This window comes from Rhinatrema bivittatum, chromosome 6, assembly GCF_901001135.1.
Source record: "Rhinatrema bivittatum chromosome 6, aRhiBiv1.1, whole genome shotgun sequence".
Taxonomy (NCBI): Eukaryota; Metazoa; Chordata; class Amphibia; order Gymnophiona; family Rhinatrematidae; genus Rhinatrema; species Rhinatrema bivittatum.
The window spans coordinates 193,882,489-193,901,500 of record NC_042620.1 but is presented as its reverse complement, the minus strand read 5'-3'; the positions used below and the strand labels follow the sequence as shown (position 1 = coordinate 193,901,500).

The following is a 19,012-nucleotide window of genomic DNA, read 5'->3' as shown; positions in this document are numbered from 1 at the left end:
AGAGAAACTGGCAAGGATGGACTGGTGGAAGGATAGATAGGCTTGTGGAAATTTACTGGTTTGGAGAGAGACAGACTGGTGGAAGGATAGAGAGAGAGACTGGTGGAGATAAAGTGACTGGTGGTGATGAACTGGTAGAAAGAGAGAGATCGACCTGCAAGGCTGAACTGGTGGAGGTAGAGAGAGAGATACTTGTAGGGATGGACTACTGGAGGGAGAAAGGGAGACTGGCTGGGATAGAATGTGGAGCAGAGAGAGAGAGCGTGAGAGACTGGTAGGGAACAGGGAAGGAAGGATGTTTCAGACTGGCCCATATCACTAAAAGGGGGGGGGGGGGGAGACTTTTAGTGCATATATTTCCCTCCCAACCCTCCCTCCATGGTATTTTTTTATTATTATTTGTAAAGAAAATCATCTGTGACCGCGAAATCACCCTTTTAGTTTGATCTTGGCTCTCTCCACACCTGTCTCTTACCACATTCTGTATTTGCAGAGACAGGAAATCAACCATCTATAAAACTACCACAAAAATTATTCAAGAGCATTAATCAATAAAAATTATTAAATATGGGAATGAAGTAGGGGGTCTATACAAAATAGGACAGAAACCCAATATAAAACCTGCACCTTAAGTTCTACAGTACCCTGCATTCACAGAAACTCCCCCAACAAAAGGTGCAGAGCAGAACAATGATATTTCCTCTAACCACTCATCATAGAAAAATAATTTTCAAATTCAAATATCTTAGTAATAGCAACACAAACTCCCTCGACTATCAGTAACATTGTATAACTGCCAGACTCAAACAAGAACAACCCTACCAATGAAAACACAACACTGCACATATTACACCAGGCCCTTCAACACCAATACACATCCTTATAGGAAAACCGAACAAGTCAACTTGGTATAGATCAGTAGTTCTCAAAGCTATCCTGGGGGACCCCCATTCAGTTGGGTTTTCAGGATATCTTGAGGGAGTATTTAGAGGAGAGAAAAATTATGCTGGCAACTGAAGAGGATTGGTAAGTATTGATAGTTGAGTAATAATGGGGCTTAAGTTCGGTGAGAGGTGAAATTGTTAGATAAACTAACTTCAAGTATGTGTGCCTTGACTAAAAGCCAGGAAAATTAATTTCTTTTAGTGTGTGTGTGTGTGTGTGTGTGTGTGTATGTGTGCCTAATTAAAAAAACGAAGACCAAGAGCTAGGTAAGTTCTTTTCCAGTGTCTGTGTGTGCCTTCTGATTAAAATAAAAGACCAGGGAGCTAGGTAAGCTCTTTTCTAGTATCTATGTGTGTGCCTTTTGATTAAAAAAAAAAAAAAACCCACACACAGCATGCCATGTGAACGGTGGTTCAACATGGGTCAACCGGTGCTAAGAGATAGGTTGGCTACCCCAGAGAGAGTTCCCTTTCCTTTGAGCAGGAAAGGGCTCCCTGAAATGGGTTGGCCCCTAGAGTGTATAATGGTACAAATCGTTAGGATTTAAGCATGTGCAAAAGATCATGACTTCATGAGCAACATGAAGGAAGTTCTCTTCTCTGCCCTGAAACTAAAAGAAAATTGTTTGTTTTATTTAAGGATCCATGCTGTGAAGGATTAGTATTTTGAATTGCCAGAGAGTGAGGTTTCCCTTTGCAACAAGGGTTCAGCCGTTAGGACCAAAAGAAGCGCTGATGTCATCTCTCGCCCAAATCTACAATATCGACCTATGTTGACTTTGTACCCTAGTGCCTCTGTAAACTATGGGTACACAGAGGATGAACTAGAGTGCAACTACCACCAGTTTTCTATAGTACTAGAAGAAACATTAATATTGGCACCTAAGAAAGATTTAGGGAACATGACCCATATTATGAAGGTCATGAAAACTATAGAGCATATGAAATACACAAGCTCCAAACATCTTAAGTCAGCTATTTATGTTTGTAGATTCCAAATGTGGATGGACAGGCACAGCATTAGAGTTCAAGCCCTTGTAGGGACATAAGGCCTGGACGGACAGGCACAGCATTCGAGGATAGAGGTCAAGCCCTGGTATGGACATAAAGCCTGGACGGAAAGGAACAGCATTCGAGGATAGAGGTCAAGCCCTTGTAGGGACATAAGGCCTGGATGGACAGGCACAGCATTCAAAGATAGAGGTCAAGCCCTTGTAGGAACATCAGGCCTCGACGGACAGGCAAAGCATTCGAGGTCAAGCCCTCGTAGGGTCATAAGGCCTGGATGGACAGGCACAGCATTCAAGGTCAAACCCTTGTAGCATCATAAGGCCTGGATGGGTAGGCACAGCATTTGAGGTCAAGCCCTTTTAGGGACGTAATGCCTGGACGGACAGGCACAGAATTAGAGGTCAAGCCCTTTTAAGGACATAAGGCCTGGATGGACAGGCACAGCAATCAAGGTCAAGCCCTTTTAGGGACGTAAGGCCTGGATGGACAGGCACAGCATTCGAAGATAGAGGTCAAGCCCTTGTAGGGACATAAGACCTGGATGGGCAGGCACAACAATCGAGGATAGAGGTCAAGCCCTTTTTGGGATATAAGGCCTGGATGGACAGGCACAGCATTAGAGGTCAAGTCCTTTTAGGGACATAAGGCCTGGTTGGACAGGCACAGCATTCAAGGTCAAGCCCTCGTAAGGACATAAGGCCTAGATGGATAGGCACAGCATTAGAGGTCAAGCCCTTGTAGAGACATAAAGTCTGGACAGACAGGCACAGCATTAGAGGTCAAACCCTTGTAGAGACTTAAAACCTGGAAGGACAGGCAGGCACAGCATTCAAGGATAGAGGTCAAGCCCTCATAGGGACATAAATCCTGGATGGACAGGCAGGTACAGCATTCAAGGATAGAGGTCAAGCCCTCATAGGGACACCAGTTTTCTATAGTACTAGAAACATTACTTTTGTCACCTAAGAAAGATTTTGGGAACATGGCCCATATTATAAAGGTCATGAAAACTATTAGGCATATGAAATACACAAGCTCCAAACATCTTAAGTCAGCAATTTATGTACATAAGGCCTGGATGGACAGGCAAAGCATTCAAGGTCAAACCCTTGTAGGGACATAAGGCTGGATGGACAGGCACAGCATTAGAGGTCAAGCCCTTTTAGGGACATAAGGCCTGGTTGGACAGGCACAGCATTCAAGGTCAAGCCCTCATAGGGACATAAGGCCTAGATGGATAGGCACAGCATTAGAGGTCAAGCCCTTGTAGAGACATAAAGCCTGGACAGACAGGCACAGCATTAGAGGTCAAACACTGGTAGAGACTTAAAATCTGGACAGACAGGCAGGCACAGCATTCAAGGATAGAGGTCAAGCCCTCATAGGGACATAAATCCTGGATGGACAGGCAGGTACAGCATTCGAGGATAGAGGTCAAGCCCTCATAGAGACAACAGTTTTCTATAGTACTAGAAACATTACTGTTGTCACCTAAGAAAGATTTTGGGAACATGGCCCATATTATAAAGGTCATGAAAACTATTAGGCATATGAAATACACAAACATCTTAAGTCAGCTATTTATGTTCGTACATTCCAAATGTGGACAGACAGGCATAGCATTAGAGTTCAAGCCCTTGTAGTGACATAATGCCTAGACGTACAGGCACAGCATTCGAGGATAGAGATCAAGCCCTGGTAGGGACATAAAGCCTGTACAGACTGACACAGCATTCGAGGATAGAGGTCAATCTCTCAGAAGGACATAAAGCCTTGACGGAAAGGCACAGCATTCGAGGATAGAAATAAAGCCCTTGTAGGGACATAAGGACTGGATGGACAGGCACAGCATTCAAGGATAGAGGTCAAGCTCTCATAGGGACATAAGGCATGGACAGACAGGTACAGCATTTGAGGATAGAGATCAAGCCCTTGTAGGAACATAAGGCCTGGATGGACAGGCAAAGAATTTGAGGTCAAACCCTTGTAGGGACATAAGGCCTGGATGGACAGGCACAGCATTCAAGGATAGAGGTCAAGCCCTCTTAGGGTCATAAGGCCTGGACGGACAGACACAGCATTCAAGGTCAAACCCTTGTAGGGTCATAAGGCCTAGATGGGTAGGCACAGCATTCGAGGTCAAGCCCTTTTAGGGACGTAAGGCCTGGACGGACAGGCACAGCATTCAAGGTCAAACCCTTGTAGCGACATAAAGCCTGAATGGACAGGCACAGCATTAGAGGTCAAACCCTTGTAAAGACATAAAGCCTGGATGAACAGGCAGGCACAGCATTCGAAGATAGAGGTCAAGCCCTCATAGGGACATCAGTTTTCTATAGTACTAGAAACATTACTGTTGTCACCTAAGAAAGATTTCGGGAACATGGCCCATATTATAAAGGTCATGAAAACTATTAGGCATATGAAATACACAAGCTCCAAACATCTTAAGTCAGCTTTTTAATTTCTTACATTCAAAATGTGGACAGACAGGCACAGCGTTAGAGGTAAAGCCCTTGTAGGGATGTAAGGCCTGGATGGACAGGCACAGCATTAGAGGTCAAGTCCTTTTAGGGATATAAGGCCTGGATGGACAGACACAGCATTCAAGGTCAAGCCCTTTTAGGGACTTAAGGCCTATACAGACAGGCACAGCATTAGAGGTCAAGCCCTTGTAGAGACATAAAGCCTGGAGAGACAGGCACAGCATTAGAGGTCAAACCCTTGTACAGATTTAAAACCTGGATGGACAGGCAGGCACAGCATTCGAGGATAGAGGTCAAGCCCTCATAGGGACATAAAGCCTGGATGGACAGGCAGGCACAGCATTCAAGCCCTCATAGGGACATAAATTCTGGATGGACAGGCAGGTACAGCATTCGAGGATAGAGGTCAAGCCCTCGTAAGGACACTAGTTTTCTATAGTACTAGAAACATTACTGTTGTCACCTAAGAAAGATTTTGGGAACATGGCCCATATTATAAAGGTCATGAAAACTATTGGGCATATGAAATATGCAAGTTCCAAACATCTGTAGTCAGCTTTTTATGTTCTTACATTCAAAATGTGGACAGACAGGCACAGAGTTAGAGGTCACGCCCTTGTAGGGACGTAAGGCCTGGACGGACAGGCACAGCATTAGAGGTCAAGCCCTTTTAGGGATGTAAGGCCTGGACGAGAGGCAAAGCATTTGAGGTCAAGCCCTCATAGGGACATAAGGCCTAGATGGATAGGCACAGCATTAGAGGTCAAGCCCTTGTAGAGACATAAAGCCTGGACAGACAGGCACAGCATTAAAGGTCAAACCCTTGTAGAGATTTAAAACCTGGATGAACAGGCAGGCACAGCATTCGAGGATAGAGGTCAAGCCCTCATAGGGACATAAAGCCTGGATGGACAGGCAGGCACAGCATTCAAGGATAGAGGTCAAGCCCTCATAGGGACATAAATCCCGGATGGACAGGCAGGTAAGCATTCGAGGATAGAGGTCAAGCCCTCTTAGGGACACTAGTTTTCTATAGTACTAGAAACATTACTGTTGTCACCTAAGAAAGATTTTGGGAACATGGCCCATATTATAAAGGTCATGAAAACTATTAGGCATATGAAATAAGCAAGTTCCAAACATCTGTAGTCAGCTTTTTATGTTCTTACATTCAAAATGTGGACGGACAGGCACAGCGTTAGAGGTCACGCCCCTGTAGGGACGTAAGGCCTGGACGGACAGGCACAGCATTCAAGGATAGAGGTCAAGCCCTCTTAGGGTCATAAGGCCTGGACGGACAGGCACAGCATTCAAGGTCAAACCCTTGTAGGGTCATAAGGCCTGGATGGGTAGGCACAGCATTCGAGGTCAAGCCCTTTTAGGGACGTAAGGCCTGGACGGACAGGCACAGCATTCAAGGTCAAACCCTTGTAGAGACATGAAGCCTGAATGGACAGGCACAGCATTAGAGGTCAAACCCTTGTAAAGACATAAAGCCTGGATGAACAGGCAGGCACAGCATTCGAGGATAGAGGTCAAGCCTTCATAGGGACATCAGTTTTCTATAGTACTAGAAACATTACTGTTGTCACCTAAGAAAGATTTCGGGAACATGGCCCATATTATTAAAGTCATGAAAACTATTGAGCATATGAAATATGCAAGCTCCAAACATCTTAAGTCAGCTTTTTATTTTCTTACATTCAAAATGTGGACAGACGGGCACAGCGTTAGAGGTAAAGCACTTGTAGGGATGTAAGGCCTGGACAGGCAGGCACAGCATTAGATTTCAAGTCCTTTTAGGGACATAAGGCCTGGATGGACAGACACAGCATTCAAGGTCAAGCCCTTTTAGGGACGTAAGGCCTATACAGACAGGCACAGCATTAGAGGTCAAGCCCTTTTAGGGACATAAGGCCTGGACGGACAGGCACAGCATTCAAGATCAAGCCCTCGTAGGGACATAAGGCCTAGATGGATAGGCACAGCATTAGAGGTCAAGCCCTTGTAGAGACATAAAGCCTGGACAGACAGGCACAGCATTAGAGGTCAAAACCTTGTAGAGATTTAAAACCTGGATGGACAGGCAGGCACAGCATTCGAGGTTAGAGGTCAAGCCCTCATAGGGACATAAAGCCTGGATGGACAGGCAGGCACAGCATTCAAGGATAGAGGTCAAGCACTCATAGGGACATAAATTCTGGATGGACAGGCAGGTACAGCATTCGAGGATAGAGGTCAAGCCCTCGTAGGGACACTAGTTTTCTATAGTACTAGAAACATTACTGTTGTCACCTAAGAAAGATTTTGGGAACATGGCCCATATTATAAAGGTCATGAAAACTATTGGGCATATGAAATATGCAAGTTCCAAACATCTGTAGTCAGCTTTTTATGTTCTTACATTCAAAATGTGGACGGACAGGCACAGCGTTAGAGGTCACGCCCTTTTAGGGATGTAAGGCCTGGATGGGAGGCAAAGCATTTGAGGTCAAGCCCTCGTAGGGACATAAGGACTGGACAGACAGGCACAGCATTCGAGGTCAAGCCCTTTTAGGGACATAAGGCCTGGACGGGCAGGCACAGCATTAGAGGTCAAGCCCTTTTAGGGATGTAAGGCCTGGACGGGAGGCAAAGCATTTGAGGTCAAGCCCTCGTAGAGACATAAGGACTAAACAGACAGGCACAGCATTCGAGGTCAAGCCCTTTTAGGGACATAAGGTCTGGACGGGCAGGCACAGCATTAGAGGTCAAGCCCTTGTAGGGATGTAAGGCCTAGATGGACAGGCACAGCCTTAGAAGATTTCCTTTGTGCAGGTATGTTGTGGTTTGATCTGTCACTTCTTCTTGAAGTGGTTCACTGCCAGAAGAAAATGGCATCTTTTTCATTTCTGAAAGATAATTCAACAAAGGATGCTTTTAGAGCAATAGAGACTGCCATTTGTGAAGCAAGAACTGAGCTGTAGATTGTTTGTGAATTCCCAGAAACTATTGACTGTACTTATGCACTTCAGCTGATGACAAAGGAACACAAAAATCTCTCAGAAATAAGAAAACTGCTACTCAAGTCCAAATCTACAATATCAACCTATGTTGTCTTTGTAGTTTACACAGTGCCTCTGTAAACTATGGGAATGCAGAGGACAAACTAGAGTGCAACTACCACCAGTTTTCTATAGTACTAGAAACATTAATGTTGGAACCTAAGAAACATCTAGGGAAAATGGCCCATATTATAAAGGTCATGAAAACTATTATGCATATGAAATATGCAAGCTCCAAACATCTGAAGTCAGCTTTTTATGTTCTTACATTCCAAATGTGGATGGACAGGCACAGCATTAGAGGTCAAGCCCTTTTAGGGACATAAGGCCTGGAGTGGATGGACAGGCACAGCATTTGAAGTCAAACCCTTGTAGGGACGTACGGCCTGGACAGTGGACAGACTGGCACAGCATTTCAAGTCACGTACATGTGCTGCAGTGCTGATATTATCTGGAGCATAGGAGGCAGTTGGAGCTGTTGCAAGGCTTTTAATTGCTTTTATTCATCTTGCCATTCATAGGGAAAATTTGGAAACCCAAGCAAAGGCAGGTTTATTTTCAAAAACACTAGCATTTCCATCAACTCTGGTGCCAGCCTTGAGCGGTGAGGGCTCATGATATCCCCTGTTATTGAAAATACACGTTCACTGGGCACACTGGTTGGTGGACATGACAGATATCGCTGAGCAACTTTGGCTAGGTATGGCCAGACAGTGGACTTGTGTGCCCAATATGCCAGCAGATCTGTCTTCATGTCCTCTGTGGGCTCTGAGAGATACATAGAAACATAGAAATGACGGCAGAAGAAGACCAAATGGTCCATCCAGCCTGCCCAGCAAGCTTTCACACTTTTTTTTTTCATACTTTTCTGTTACTCTTGTCCCTTTAAATAACTTTTTTGGTTCTATTTCCCTTCCACCCCCACCATCGTAGATAGCAGTGCTGGAGCTGCATCTGAGTGAAGTATCCAGCTAATTGGCTTGGGGTAGTAACCGCTGTAATAAGCCAGCTTCTCCCACGCTTGTTTATCCAGCCTGTGAATTTAGTCTTTGTTGGTTGTTAGAACATAAATCCTCCTTTCATTCCCCCTGCGTTGAAGCAGTGGGCTACGCTGGATATGTATTCTAAGTGAAGTATCAGGCTTGATTTGGGGTAGTAACCGCCGTAACAAGCAAGCTACACCCATGCTTATTTGTTTTACCCAGACTATGTAATTCAGTCCTTTTTGGTATATGTCTGAATATAAAATATATTTTCTTCATTCCCCCTGCCGTTGAAGCAGAGAGCTATGCTGGATATGCATTGAAAGTGAAGTATCAGGCATTTTTGGTTTGGGGTAGTAACCGTCGTAACAAGCAAGCTACTCCCCTGCTTTTATGTGGATGCAAATCCTTTTTTCCACGTTTCCTCTTGCCGTTGAAGCATAGAGCAATGTTGGAGTTGCATTATTTATTTATTTTATTTATTTATAACTTTTCTATACCGAAGTTCAAATAACAGAGTTAATTACCACTCTGGTTTACATTGCAACCATAAAAACAGTGACAAAGTTGTCTTACATAGAACAGGGGGAGAGAAAAAATTGGATACAGCTTAAGCATGGGGAGTAACGTGTCAAAACTGGTAAGAACTGATAAGGGTTGGCTTTTTGGGGTAACAAGGTATTCCGAGGGAGGGGTAGGAATGAGGGAATGTAAGGGGGGTTGGAAGGTGGGGGGGGGGGAGGGTAGCGGAGGGTTACCATAGATTTAATGAAACTAATATACATATATTAAATAGCTTAGGCAGCGGAAGAAAAAGTGCTTAGGCATCTGAGCTTAGGAAGAGAAGGTCTGTGGAGGATGAGGCAAGGACGAGTGTTATGGGAAGGCTTGTCTGAATAATAGCGTCTTAAGTCTCTTCTTGAATGTAATTGGGCATTGTTCCAGCCTAAGGTCCGGTGGGAGCAGGTTCCACTGTTTGGGGCCTGCGGTGGAAAAGGCTCTTTTACTAAAGGAGGTTTTGAATGTAGGTGTTCTAACAGTCCGTCTTTGTGCTAATCTCAGAAGATGGGTTGAAGTATGAAGTTGCAGGGGGGTTGATAGGTCCAGCAGAGAGATGTTAAGAATGGCTTTGTGGGTGATTACTAAAAGCTTGTAGAGGATTCTGAATTTGACTGGGAGCCAATGGAGCTTCTTAAGGATCGGTGTTATGTGGTCCCTTTTGTTAGACTTTGTGAGTATCCTTGCGGTTGCATTCTGAAGCAACTGAAGAGGTTTAATGGAGTTGTCTGGAAGGCCTTGAAGAAGAGCATTAACCATGTGTTCATCTCCAGGTAGTAGCCGTCATTCCCGCAAGCCACCCCATGCCTCTTCTCTTCATTCACATCCTCTAGACTTTATTGATCCACAGTATTTATCCCACGCCCCTTTGAAATCCTTCACAGTTCTGGTCTTCACCACTTCCTCTGGAAGGGTGTTCCAGGCATCCACCACCCTCTCCGTGAAGAAATACTTCCTGACATTGGTTCTGAGTCTTCCTCCCTGGAGTTTTAAATCATGACCCCTGGTTCTGCTGATTTTTTTGCAATGGAAAAGGTTTGTAGTTGTCTTTGGATCATTAAAACCTTTCAAGTATCTGAAAGTCTGTATCATATCACCCCTGCTTCTCCTTTCCTCCAGGGTGTACATATTTAGATTCTTCAGTCTCTCCTCATAAGTCATTTGATGAAGACCCTCCACATTTTGGTCGCCCTTCTCTGGACCGCCTCCATCCTGTCTCTGTCCCTTCAGAGATACGGTCTCCAGAACTAAACACAGTACTCCAGGTGAGGCCTCACCAAGGACCTGTACAAGGGGATAATACCTTCCCTTTTCTTACTCAATATTCCTCTCTCTATGCAGCCCAGCATTCTTCTGGCTTTAGCTATTGCCTTGTCACATTGTTTCGCCGACTTCAAATCATTAGACACTATCATCCCAAGGTCTCTCTCCTGCCCCATGCACATCAGCCCTTCTCCCCCCATCGAATACAGTTCATTCAGATTTCCACACCCCATATGCATGACTCTGCACTTCTTGGCATTGAATCTCAGCTGCCATATCTTCGACCACTCTTCCAGTTTCCTTAAATCCTGTCTCATTCTCTCCACTCCTTCCGGCGTGTCCACTCTGTTGCAGATCTTAGTGTCATGCACAAAAAGACAAACCTTACCTTCTATCCCGTCCTCAATGTCGCTCACAAAGATATTGAACAGGACCGGTCCCAACACCAACCCTTGCGGCACTCCACTCAACACCGCTCTCTCTTCAGAGTAAGTTCGTTTACCATCATACATTGTCTTCTGTCCGTCAACCAGTTTGCAATCCAGGCCACCACCTTGGCACTCACTCCTAAGCTTCTTATTTTATTCACTAGTCTCCTGTGCGGAACCGTATCAAAAGCTTTGCTGAAGTCCAAGTAGATGACATCGAGTGCTCTTCCTTGATCCAATTCCTTGGTTACCCAGTCAAAAAGGTCTATCAGATTTGTCTGACAGGATCTTCCCCTGGTGAATCCATGCTGCCTCTGGTCCAGCAATTCTTCCGACTGTAGATAGTTCACTATTCCTTCTTTTAACAGCGACTCCATTACTTTTCCCACCACCGAGGTGAGGCTAACCGGTCTGTAGTTACCAGCCTCTTCTCTGTTGCCACTCTTGTGAAGCAGGATCACCACCACTCTTCTCCAATCACTTGGCATCACTCCCGATTCTAGGGATCTATTGAACAGGTCACACAGTGGACCCGCCAGCACATCTCTGAGCTCCCTTAGTATCCTGGGATGAACCTCATCAGGCCCCATGGCTTTGTCCACTTTCAGTTTCCCCAGCTCTTCCCATACATTCTCTACTGTAAATGGAGTTACATCTACTCCATTCCCCTCTATTTTCTTGTTAACTAGCGACAGTCCTTCTCCAAGGTGTTCTTTAGTGAAAACAGAACTGAAGTATTCGTTTAATATTTCTGCCATTTCTTCGTCTCTCTCCACATATTGATCCTTTTCACTTTCAATTTCACTATACCACTTTGAACTTTTCTCCTTTCACTGATGTATCTGAAAAATGTTTTGTCACCTCTCTTTACCTCTTTAGCAATCCTTTCTTCCGCTTGACTTTTTGCCGTCTTGATTAATTTCTTTGTCTCCCTCAGTTCTACCAGATATTCTTCTTTGTGCTCCTCCCTTTGGGATCCTTTATATTTCTTGAACGCTGTTCTTTTAGCCTTTATTTTGTCAGCCACCTCCTTGGAGAACCAGATAGGTTTCATTTTTCTTTTGCTTTTCTTTACTTTTCTAACATAAAGATTAGTTGCCTTGGTAATTGCTCCTTTTAGTTTGGTCCTCTGTTGTTCCACATCTCTCTCGTTCTCCCAGACTACTAGTTCTTCCTCCAGGTACTTCCCCATTTCATCAAAGTCTGTGTTTTTGAACTGCAAAACTCGGGTCCGTGTGCTTCTTTTCCATATCCTTTTTGTGATATTAAACCATACCATTTGATGATCACTGGTGCTGAGGTGGGCACCGTGTCACTGACAGTTGTGCTGGTGTCTCCTTGCTTGGGTGGGCTGAGAGTCACTCATGCCAGCTGCTTTCTCTCTAGCCCGTAGCACAAAAGATGAATCTTTATGGGTAACATGCCTTTGGAGTACTGAAGTGGAGGAGGAGGAGGTACTAGCTGTCGCTGACAGAGTGCTGCTCATGCTTGGGCTAGCACAACTCTCTGAAGTGCCCACCGCTGTTTCCTCCTCTACTTCATGCCTAATCTGTTCTCTGCAAATGGCGCTCCTGATCACAGACTTTTGCTAACAGCAGTTCCTTCACAAATGAGAGACAATTGGACTGTAGGGCGAGTTTCCCTTTCACACGGGGATCACAGACTGTGGTGAGCATGTATGTGTGCTCTTCTGTTAAAGGCCCTAATCTCTCTGGCACCTGCTCCTGCAAAATGTCCAGACAATGCAGTACCTCAGCTGTCATTCCCTCTTCCTGTTTAAAGCCCTCCAAATTTTCCTCCAGAAAATTAACTATAGGGATGATGTCAGCCAAGGTGGCACTTCTGGAACTCAACTCCTCCGTGACATCCTTGAAGGACTGCAGAATTTTTACCAGCTGACGCATGACTATCCAATCATGATGCCCTAGGGGATTCTGCACACCTATGTCCATTGAACCAGAAAGTTCATGAAGGGGTATCTGCAGCTCCACTAACCTCTGCAGCATCATATAGGTAGAATTCCACTGGGTGGCAATGTCTTGAATGAGACGCTTGTGAGGCATCTCCAAATCAGTCTGCTTTTGTCGGATAACCTGCCCCGCCTTCACACTTCTGTGGAAGTGTGCTGCTATGTTCCTGCACTTGTGTATTAACGTATGCAGGTATTCATTCTCTTGGTGATTGGACTCCAACCCCAGAGCTGACTTCACTACCAGGTGCAGAGTGTGTGCAAAACATCGGATGTTCTGAAAGCGCCCGTCAGATATTGCCTTTACCATGTTTGCACCATTGTCTGTGACAAAGAACTCTGCCTGAGGATTCCTGTCTCACTGGTGTAGTTGTCAGCCCGCCAGCATCTGTCAGATGCATGCTAGAATATTGGCTGAGGCATGGGCCTCATCCGTCAGGTGGGTGTGCAGTAAAGCCCACCTCCACCCTGATACTTGTTCACTAATAGAGCTGCTACCTGCCCCTGCATCAGTGACAGGTCCCACCAGTGAGCTGTCAGGGAGAGATAAGAGTGTGCAGCATTCATGGTGGTCCAGATATTGCTGGTGAAATGCACACTCCCCTCTGCCTTAGCTAGCAGCGCTTGGATGCAACTGTGACACTGCTTGTACAGGCTGGGGATGACCTTTCTGCTAAATGTGGTTCTGGAGGGGATTTTGTAATTTGGAACTATGATCTTCAGAAAATGCTTGAAACCCACATTCTCCAATATCTGCAAGGGCTGGTCATCAAGGGCAATCATTTTCCCAATGCTCCTGGTTACAACTTTTGAGGCTGCCTGCCTCCTACCCCGGGATAACATTACCACACACCACTCCATTTCCTCCATGGTGGGTTGTCGCTTCTGCCACATGGCAGGGGGCTGCTGGCCTGCCACCTGACTGCTAGAAGGGGCTGAGGGCATGGGGAGACTCTGCTCCTTTTCAACTACTTCATGCTGCCTGGAAAAAGGGGTCCCCTGAGTGGTACTGCCAACATCCCCAGATAGCAGTACTGTTGGGTGTTGCCTCGTCATATGATGTATCATGCCAAAATTAGATAGATGTCCTATTGCTTGCCTCTGCTAATAGCCATGGCACAGTAATTACACTGAGCAAAACGTGGGTCCTCCGGCACTTTAAAGTGGTTCCACCTCGCAGATGTCTTTTGTGATCCCTTCTCTATAGCCTTCGAGGTGGATGTTGGCACTGGAGCTGAAGTAGTGGGTGCACCCTGAGAATTAATGCTAGGGGCATCAGTCACACTCTGTGCCTGCACTGACTGCTGTTCATCATCATCTTCAGTTTCATCTCTCCCCTGCAACACTGAAGTGGAGGTTAAGACAGGACTAACGAATCCTCCTAAACCTTCGTCAGCTATTACTTCTTCCAAACAGTGCCTGCACTACATTGTCAATGCTAAGTCAAGTCTGCTGTTGCACTGCTGCTTTTGGGTGTTGCCATTTTGTCTGGCATGACTCAGCCTCCCCTTCCCTCACCTTCAAAACTACAGGGTCAGAAATAGGTGGTGACGATGTATCATCTTTAAATTTCATTTTTTTCCAGATGGAACTGCCTGCCCCTCCAGAGATTTTAGATTGGAACAGGTCCCTTTTTAACTTTAATGGGGGACTGACACTGCCTTTTGAAGTGCCTCCTCTGCCAGTCCCAATCACTCGACCACGTCTAACTTTCCCTGACATTATGGATTTAATGTCACTGCCTACTAGGGATTTCAATTAAAATAATTATTTCCAAAAGAAGCCCACTGAGGATTTGGCTTCAGAGAGCACTGCTGTCCCAATATACGTGAGACTGCAAAACTGGCTGCCCACAGGCACAGTGCCTTGATGTGCACTAATATAATGTATGTGTACATAACAAAGTTGTAACTACAAAAGAGGCCCACTGGGGATTTGGCTTCAGAGAGCACTGCTGTCCCAATATATGTAAGTCTGCAAAACTGTCCAGTGCCCACTGTCACTGATGCTCAGTGCACTGCCTTCTTGGATTAAAAGAGCACAGAGAGACAGTGAGTTCAATAAAAAAAACCAAACTGCATTTAACAAAAAAGCCTGGCTTGGCACAGCAGCAAAATCGATGAAATATCTTTTTCAATGACAATTCTATCAAACTAGCTAGAAATTCAATATATCTCCCACCCATAACACCCAAATATTGCTTGCAACCTACCCCAGGGGGTAAAATAAGCAGGAAAATGCCACTGTTAGTGCTACAGCTTCTCTCAGTGGCACAGAGAGACTGATTCAGATCAATTAAAAAATGTCCGGTCAAAAAAAACAGGGCTAGCTGGCAATGCAGCCAAATTGAACAAACATCTTTTTCTATCAAAGTAGCTAGCAATTGAATACAGATTTGAGACACTCAAACTAGCTCTGAGTTCAGCCACCTCCCCGGACCACCTCCCCAGACCATCTCTGCCAAGAAAGTGCGTGGCATGCCGCGTGCTAAACGTATAAATAGCGCTGTGTCATCAGGAATAGCGTCACAGAGCACTGAGTGAGAGCAGCGATTGGCCGCATTAGAAAAATGCTTAGCTCTGATAGGTTGCATTCTGGTCTCCTTGCCAACCTGTCTGACCCACTCTATGACAGGGTTGTGAGGTCACTTATTACTCACAGGAAAGAGCTGGTTTTTTTGCTATAGATAATCCCACATGGCCTTCTCCTATTTCAAACGGCCGCTAAGAAATCACTGTGAGCCAAAAGAATGAAACTAATGATATGTTTGTATTTGTGGGGGATTGCGATACGTTTCGCGAACCCACAAATACAACGAATAGGGACGTATACGTTGCAGCTTGCCAATGCGTTGCAAACGAATGCACAAACCTACTAATTACTGCTGTTCTTCTGTGAACAAGTGTCCCAGATTCAACCACCACAAATCTGGTAGCCTTACTGTAATCTCAATGAAAAACGGTGTTCAGACACAACGTTACTGTTGAGAAAAAAGAGGAATCCATGAAGCTCGATTAGAATCCACATGATTTGGCAGGTGGAGAGGAGGGGAAAGCCCAGTAATTGTTTGCACATATTAGCAAAACTGGTAGCATGGGCCCTGGTCACTGTTGTGTGATTTTGCCTACTGGCAGGAGGATGTAGGGGGTGTTGGCCCATAATTGTTCAAAGCAAACCTCACAGCTGGATAATTTTTATATTGATCCAATAAAAGATATCTCAACTTGCAAAGAACCCAACTTTCTTTAGGAATGATATGGTTACTAGTAGTCTGCTATTTAATAAGACATTATAAGTTGTAATGAAATACCAATGCCAATTTTTCTTTCTTTGTCCAGCTGGATCTGTGGAAGCCTCATCTACCTGAGAGTATCCGTGTAGAAGCAAAAGTTCATATTAGAGTCCCAGCTTTTGCTGTACAGAAGATTAAAGAGAGCCTGCTCCAGAATAGGATCCCTTTTAAGTATGTTCATTGATTCTTCTATTGGGCCTCATTTCACATGATAGACTAAATTACTTGTGAATTAAAAGAGAGCCTCATCATAAAATAGAACTGCATTTACTTGCAAGAGAGCCTGGAAACTTTCAGTAGCAGAAGTCTAATCCATAATGGGGAAGGGGCAATTTTCAGTAACCTGTATTGCAGGTGGTGAAATGAGAGCAAATATTTGAAAAGCAAATTGTACAAATGGGGGCAGATTTTTAAAACTACGCGAGCACGTACTTTTGTTCGCGCACCAGGCGCGAACAAAAGTACGCTGGATTTATAAGATACGCGCGTAGCTGCGCGTATCTTATAAAATCCGGGGTCGGCGCGCGTAAGGGGGTGCACATTTGTGCAACCTGCGCGCACCGAGCCCAGCGCGGCCTCGGAGGGAACTTTTCTTCGTCCTCCCCCTACCTTCCCCGGCCCTATCTAAACCCCCCCCCCCCTTAACTTTGCGCGCGTCGCCGGCAGCCCCGCTCCGTCCTCCGGTCCCAGGGGCTGGTCCGGAGGCCTCGACCACACCCCCGGTCCGGAGGCCTCGACCACGCCCCCGGGCCGGCGCCACGCTCCCGGGCCCGCCCCCGAAACGCCAGGGCCCGCCCCCGAAACGCCGCGTCGTTTCGGGAACGCCCCTGACACGCCCCTCCCGCCCCTTTTCGAAAGCCCCGGGACTTACGCGCGTCCCGGGGCTTTACGCGCGCCGGCGCGCGCGGGCCTTTTAAAATCCGCCCCACGTTGTTTACTGACCTAAACACCCCCTCCCTCAAAAATACCTATTATTAATCCGGCAAAAAATATTTGCATTGTGAAAGATTGCATGCATGTTCAATTGAATGGTAGAGTCAGTTTTCACCTAAGTGAATCTAGCTAGGTAACTATTGAGTTATATAGCTAAATCCCTTTAAAAACTGACTCCTCTATGGGGTATTACATGCTATACTGTACAGAATATTAAGTTTTGATATTGTAATTATGGTCCAAAGTGCAGTCATCATTTAACTTTTCCCTCACATGAGTGTGAAATGTATTTCCTTTCAGTTTCAAATGTTTTTGAGCAAATGAGGTTGAAACTTAACAGCATTCAGAGCTCATTTGAAAATTCAGTGAGAACTGTATAGAACAGGGGCAGGCAACTCTGGTCCTGGGGTACCACAGACAGATTTGGTTTTCAGGAAATTCACAATGAATATGTATGAGGCAGTGCATGCAAATATACTTTAACATATTCATTGTGAATATCCTGAAAACCAGACTTGTTTGTGGCACGCCACGACCAGAGTTGCTTACTCTTGGTATAGTAGGTTAGATAAAGATGCAGTCACTGTGTTCTAGGTCAAATTAATTACAAAAGAGAAAAAACTACCTCAGATTTTAACCTTTTTACTGCCTAGGTATTTGCATCCTCCATGGTCAAAGGAACTTTGTGGGGTTCTATTGAAATTAATATTTAGACTTCAATAACATATTAGGTAAATCATGTATCTTTTTGTTTGATACAGAAAAGACTTTCCAGTTATGAAAAGTTGGTGTGGATAGTTGGTCATATTTATCCATTAATTCTCTGTAACTGGCATAAATATATGAAATCACATTTTTCAGTATTAGTCACTCCAGTTCAAAGAGGAATGAAAACTAACATATTTTTTATATCAACGTACAATTAAACATTGGAATTTTTTAAGGCAAGCAATATTTAACTGGGTTTAAAAAAGGTTTAAACAAGTTTCTATAGGACAGGCCATTAACAACTATTAGCCAGGTAGGCTTGGAGGCCAATACCCTTTATTGCCAGGAACTGGGGCTGAACAAGAGAAAATCTCCCCATTAGTATCTGTTGGGTAATTCTTCACATCAACAAGGATTGACCTTTGTCAGAGACAGGATTGTAAATCTGTCTCAGTAAGTCATTTTTAGATTCTTATGATTTTGGGGCTGCACAATACTTAGGGACCTTTATTTTTTTCCCCCCTCTGGAATTTATCAGGGTTTATTTTGGAAAAAACAAAAACAGGAAAAAATCAGTGGAAAAAATGTTTTCATAATTTTTCCAGGAGAATATAGGAATTTATAGGAATTTATTTTGGTGGACAGAAATCTCCTACTGTCCCATTTCCTCCCAACCTGCCTATATAACCTCCCCTCAAATGATTCTTCAGGTGATCCTGATCCCTTTACACCCTCCTCAGCATCTCCCCTTTTTCTCCCCCTCTCCTTCCATTCTTTCATTGTCCTTCTTCTTTCCAAATATTTCCTTCCCCCTTCCCCAAGAATCCTCCCAAAAACCCTTCCACCACCAAGAATCCCCCTTATGCTCATCTTTCACAAAATCCCTCTCTATCTCTCTCACAAAATCTCCTTGCCCCCCAAAATGTATTCATTTTTAGTGGCTGTAGTAACTCCAGGCTCCTCCTCCCTCCATTTTCGGCAGCATGCTCATGTTCCTGCGTTCTGCAATTCAGTTCTATACTGCACTTCTGTGTCTGCATTGAGTCAGAGAGGCAGGGATCCTGCCAGAAACTTCTTCTGGTGGGGGGCTGCTGCTCATTTGTGCTTGGGTGGGTAACTATGAAGCCATGCTTTAGACAATGCTTTGGTTCCAGCCCTACATTCCAGGAAAGGGCTGGAACTGAAGCATCGGCTAGAGCACAGCTTCACAGTCACTTCAAATTAGGGTGAAAATCAGTTTAAACCGATTTTCATCTTTGGAAAAAATTTGAGAATTTATAGGTGAAAATCGGTTTAAACTGAAAATGAAGGTCCCTAACAATACTGCAGTGGAAATAATAGTCATTCATCCTGAAACCTTTATTTAAAATTATTTCAGAAAATATAACTTGTG

The 19,012-nt window shown here is 44.8% G+C and overlaps 1 protein-coding gene across 1 annotated transcript in view; it reads left to right on the top strand.

The window, feature by feature from the left end:
- The first annotated feature begins 200 nt into the window (after positions 1 to 200).
- LOC115094668 (carboxypeptidase O-like) overlaps positions 201 to 19,012 on the top strand; it is a 107,254-nt gene continuing 88,442 nt past the window's right edge. Inside the window, exons 1-2 of the mRNA XM_029607920.1 lie at positions 201 to 263; positions 16,025 to 16,149. Coding sequence (XP_029463780.1) covers positions 201 to 263; positions 16,025 to 16,149 — 188 coding nt within the window. The remainder of the gene's footprint in view (positions 264 to 16,024; positions 16,150 to 19,012) is intronic.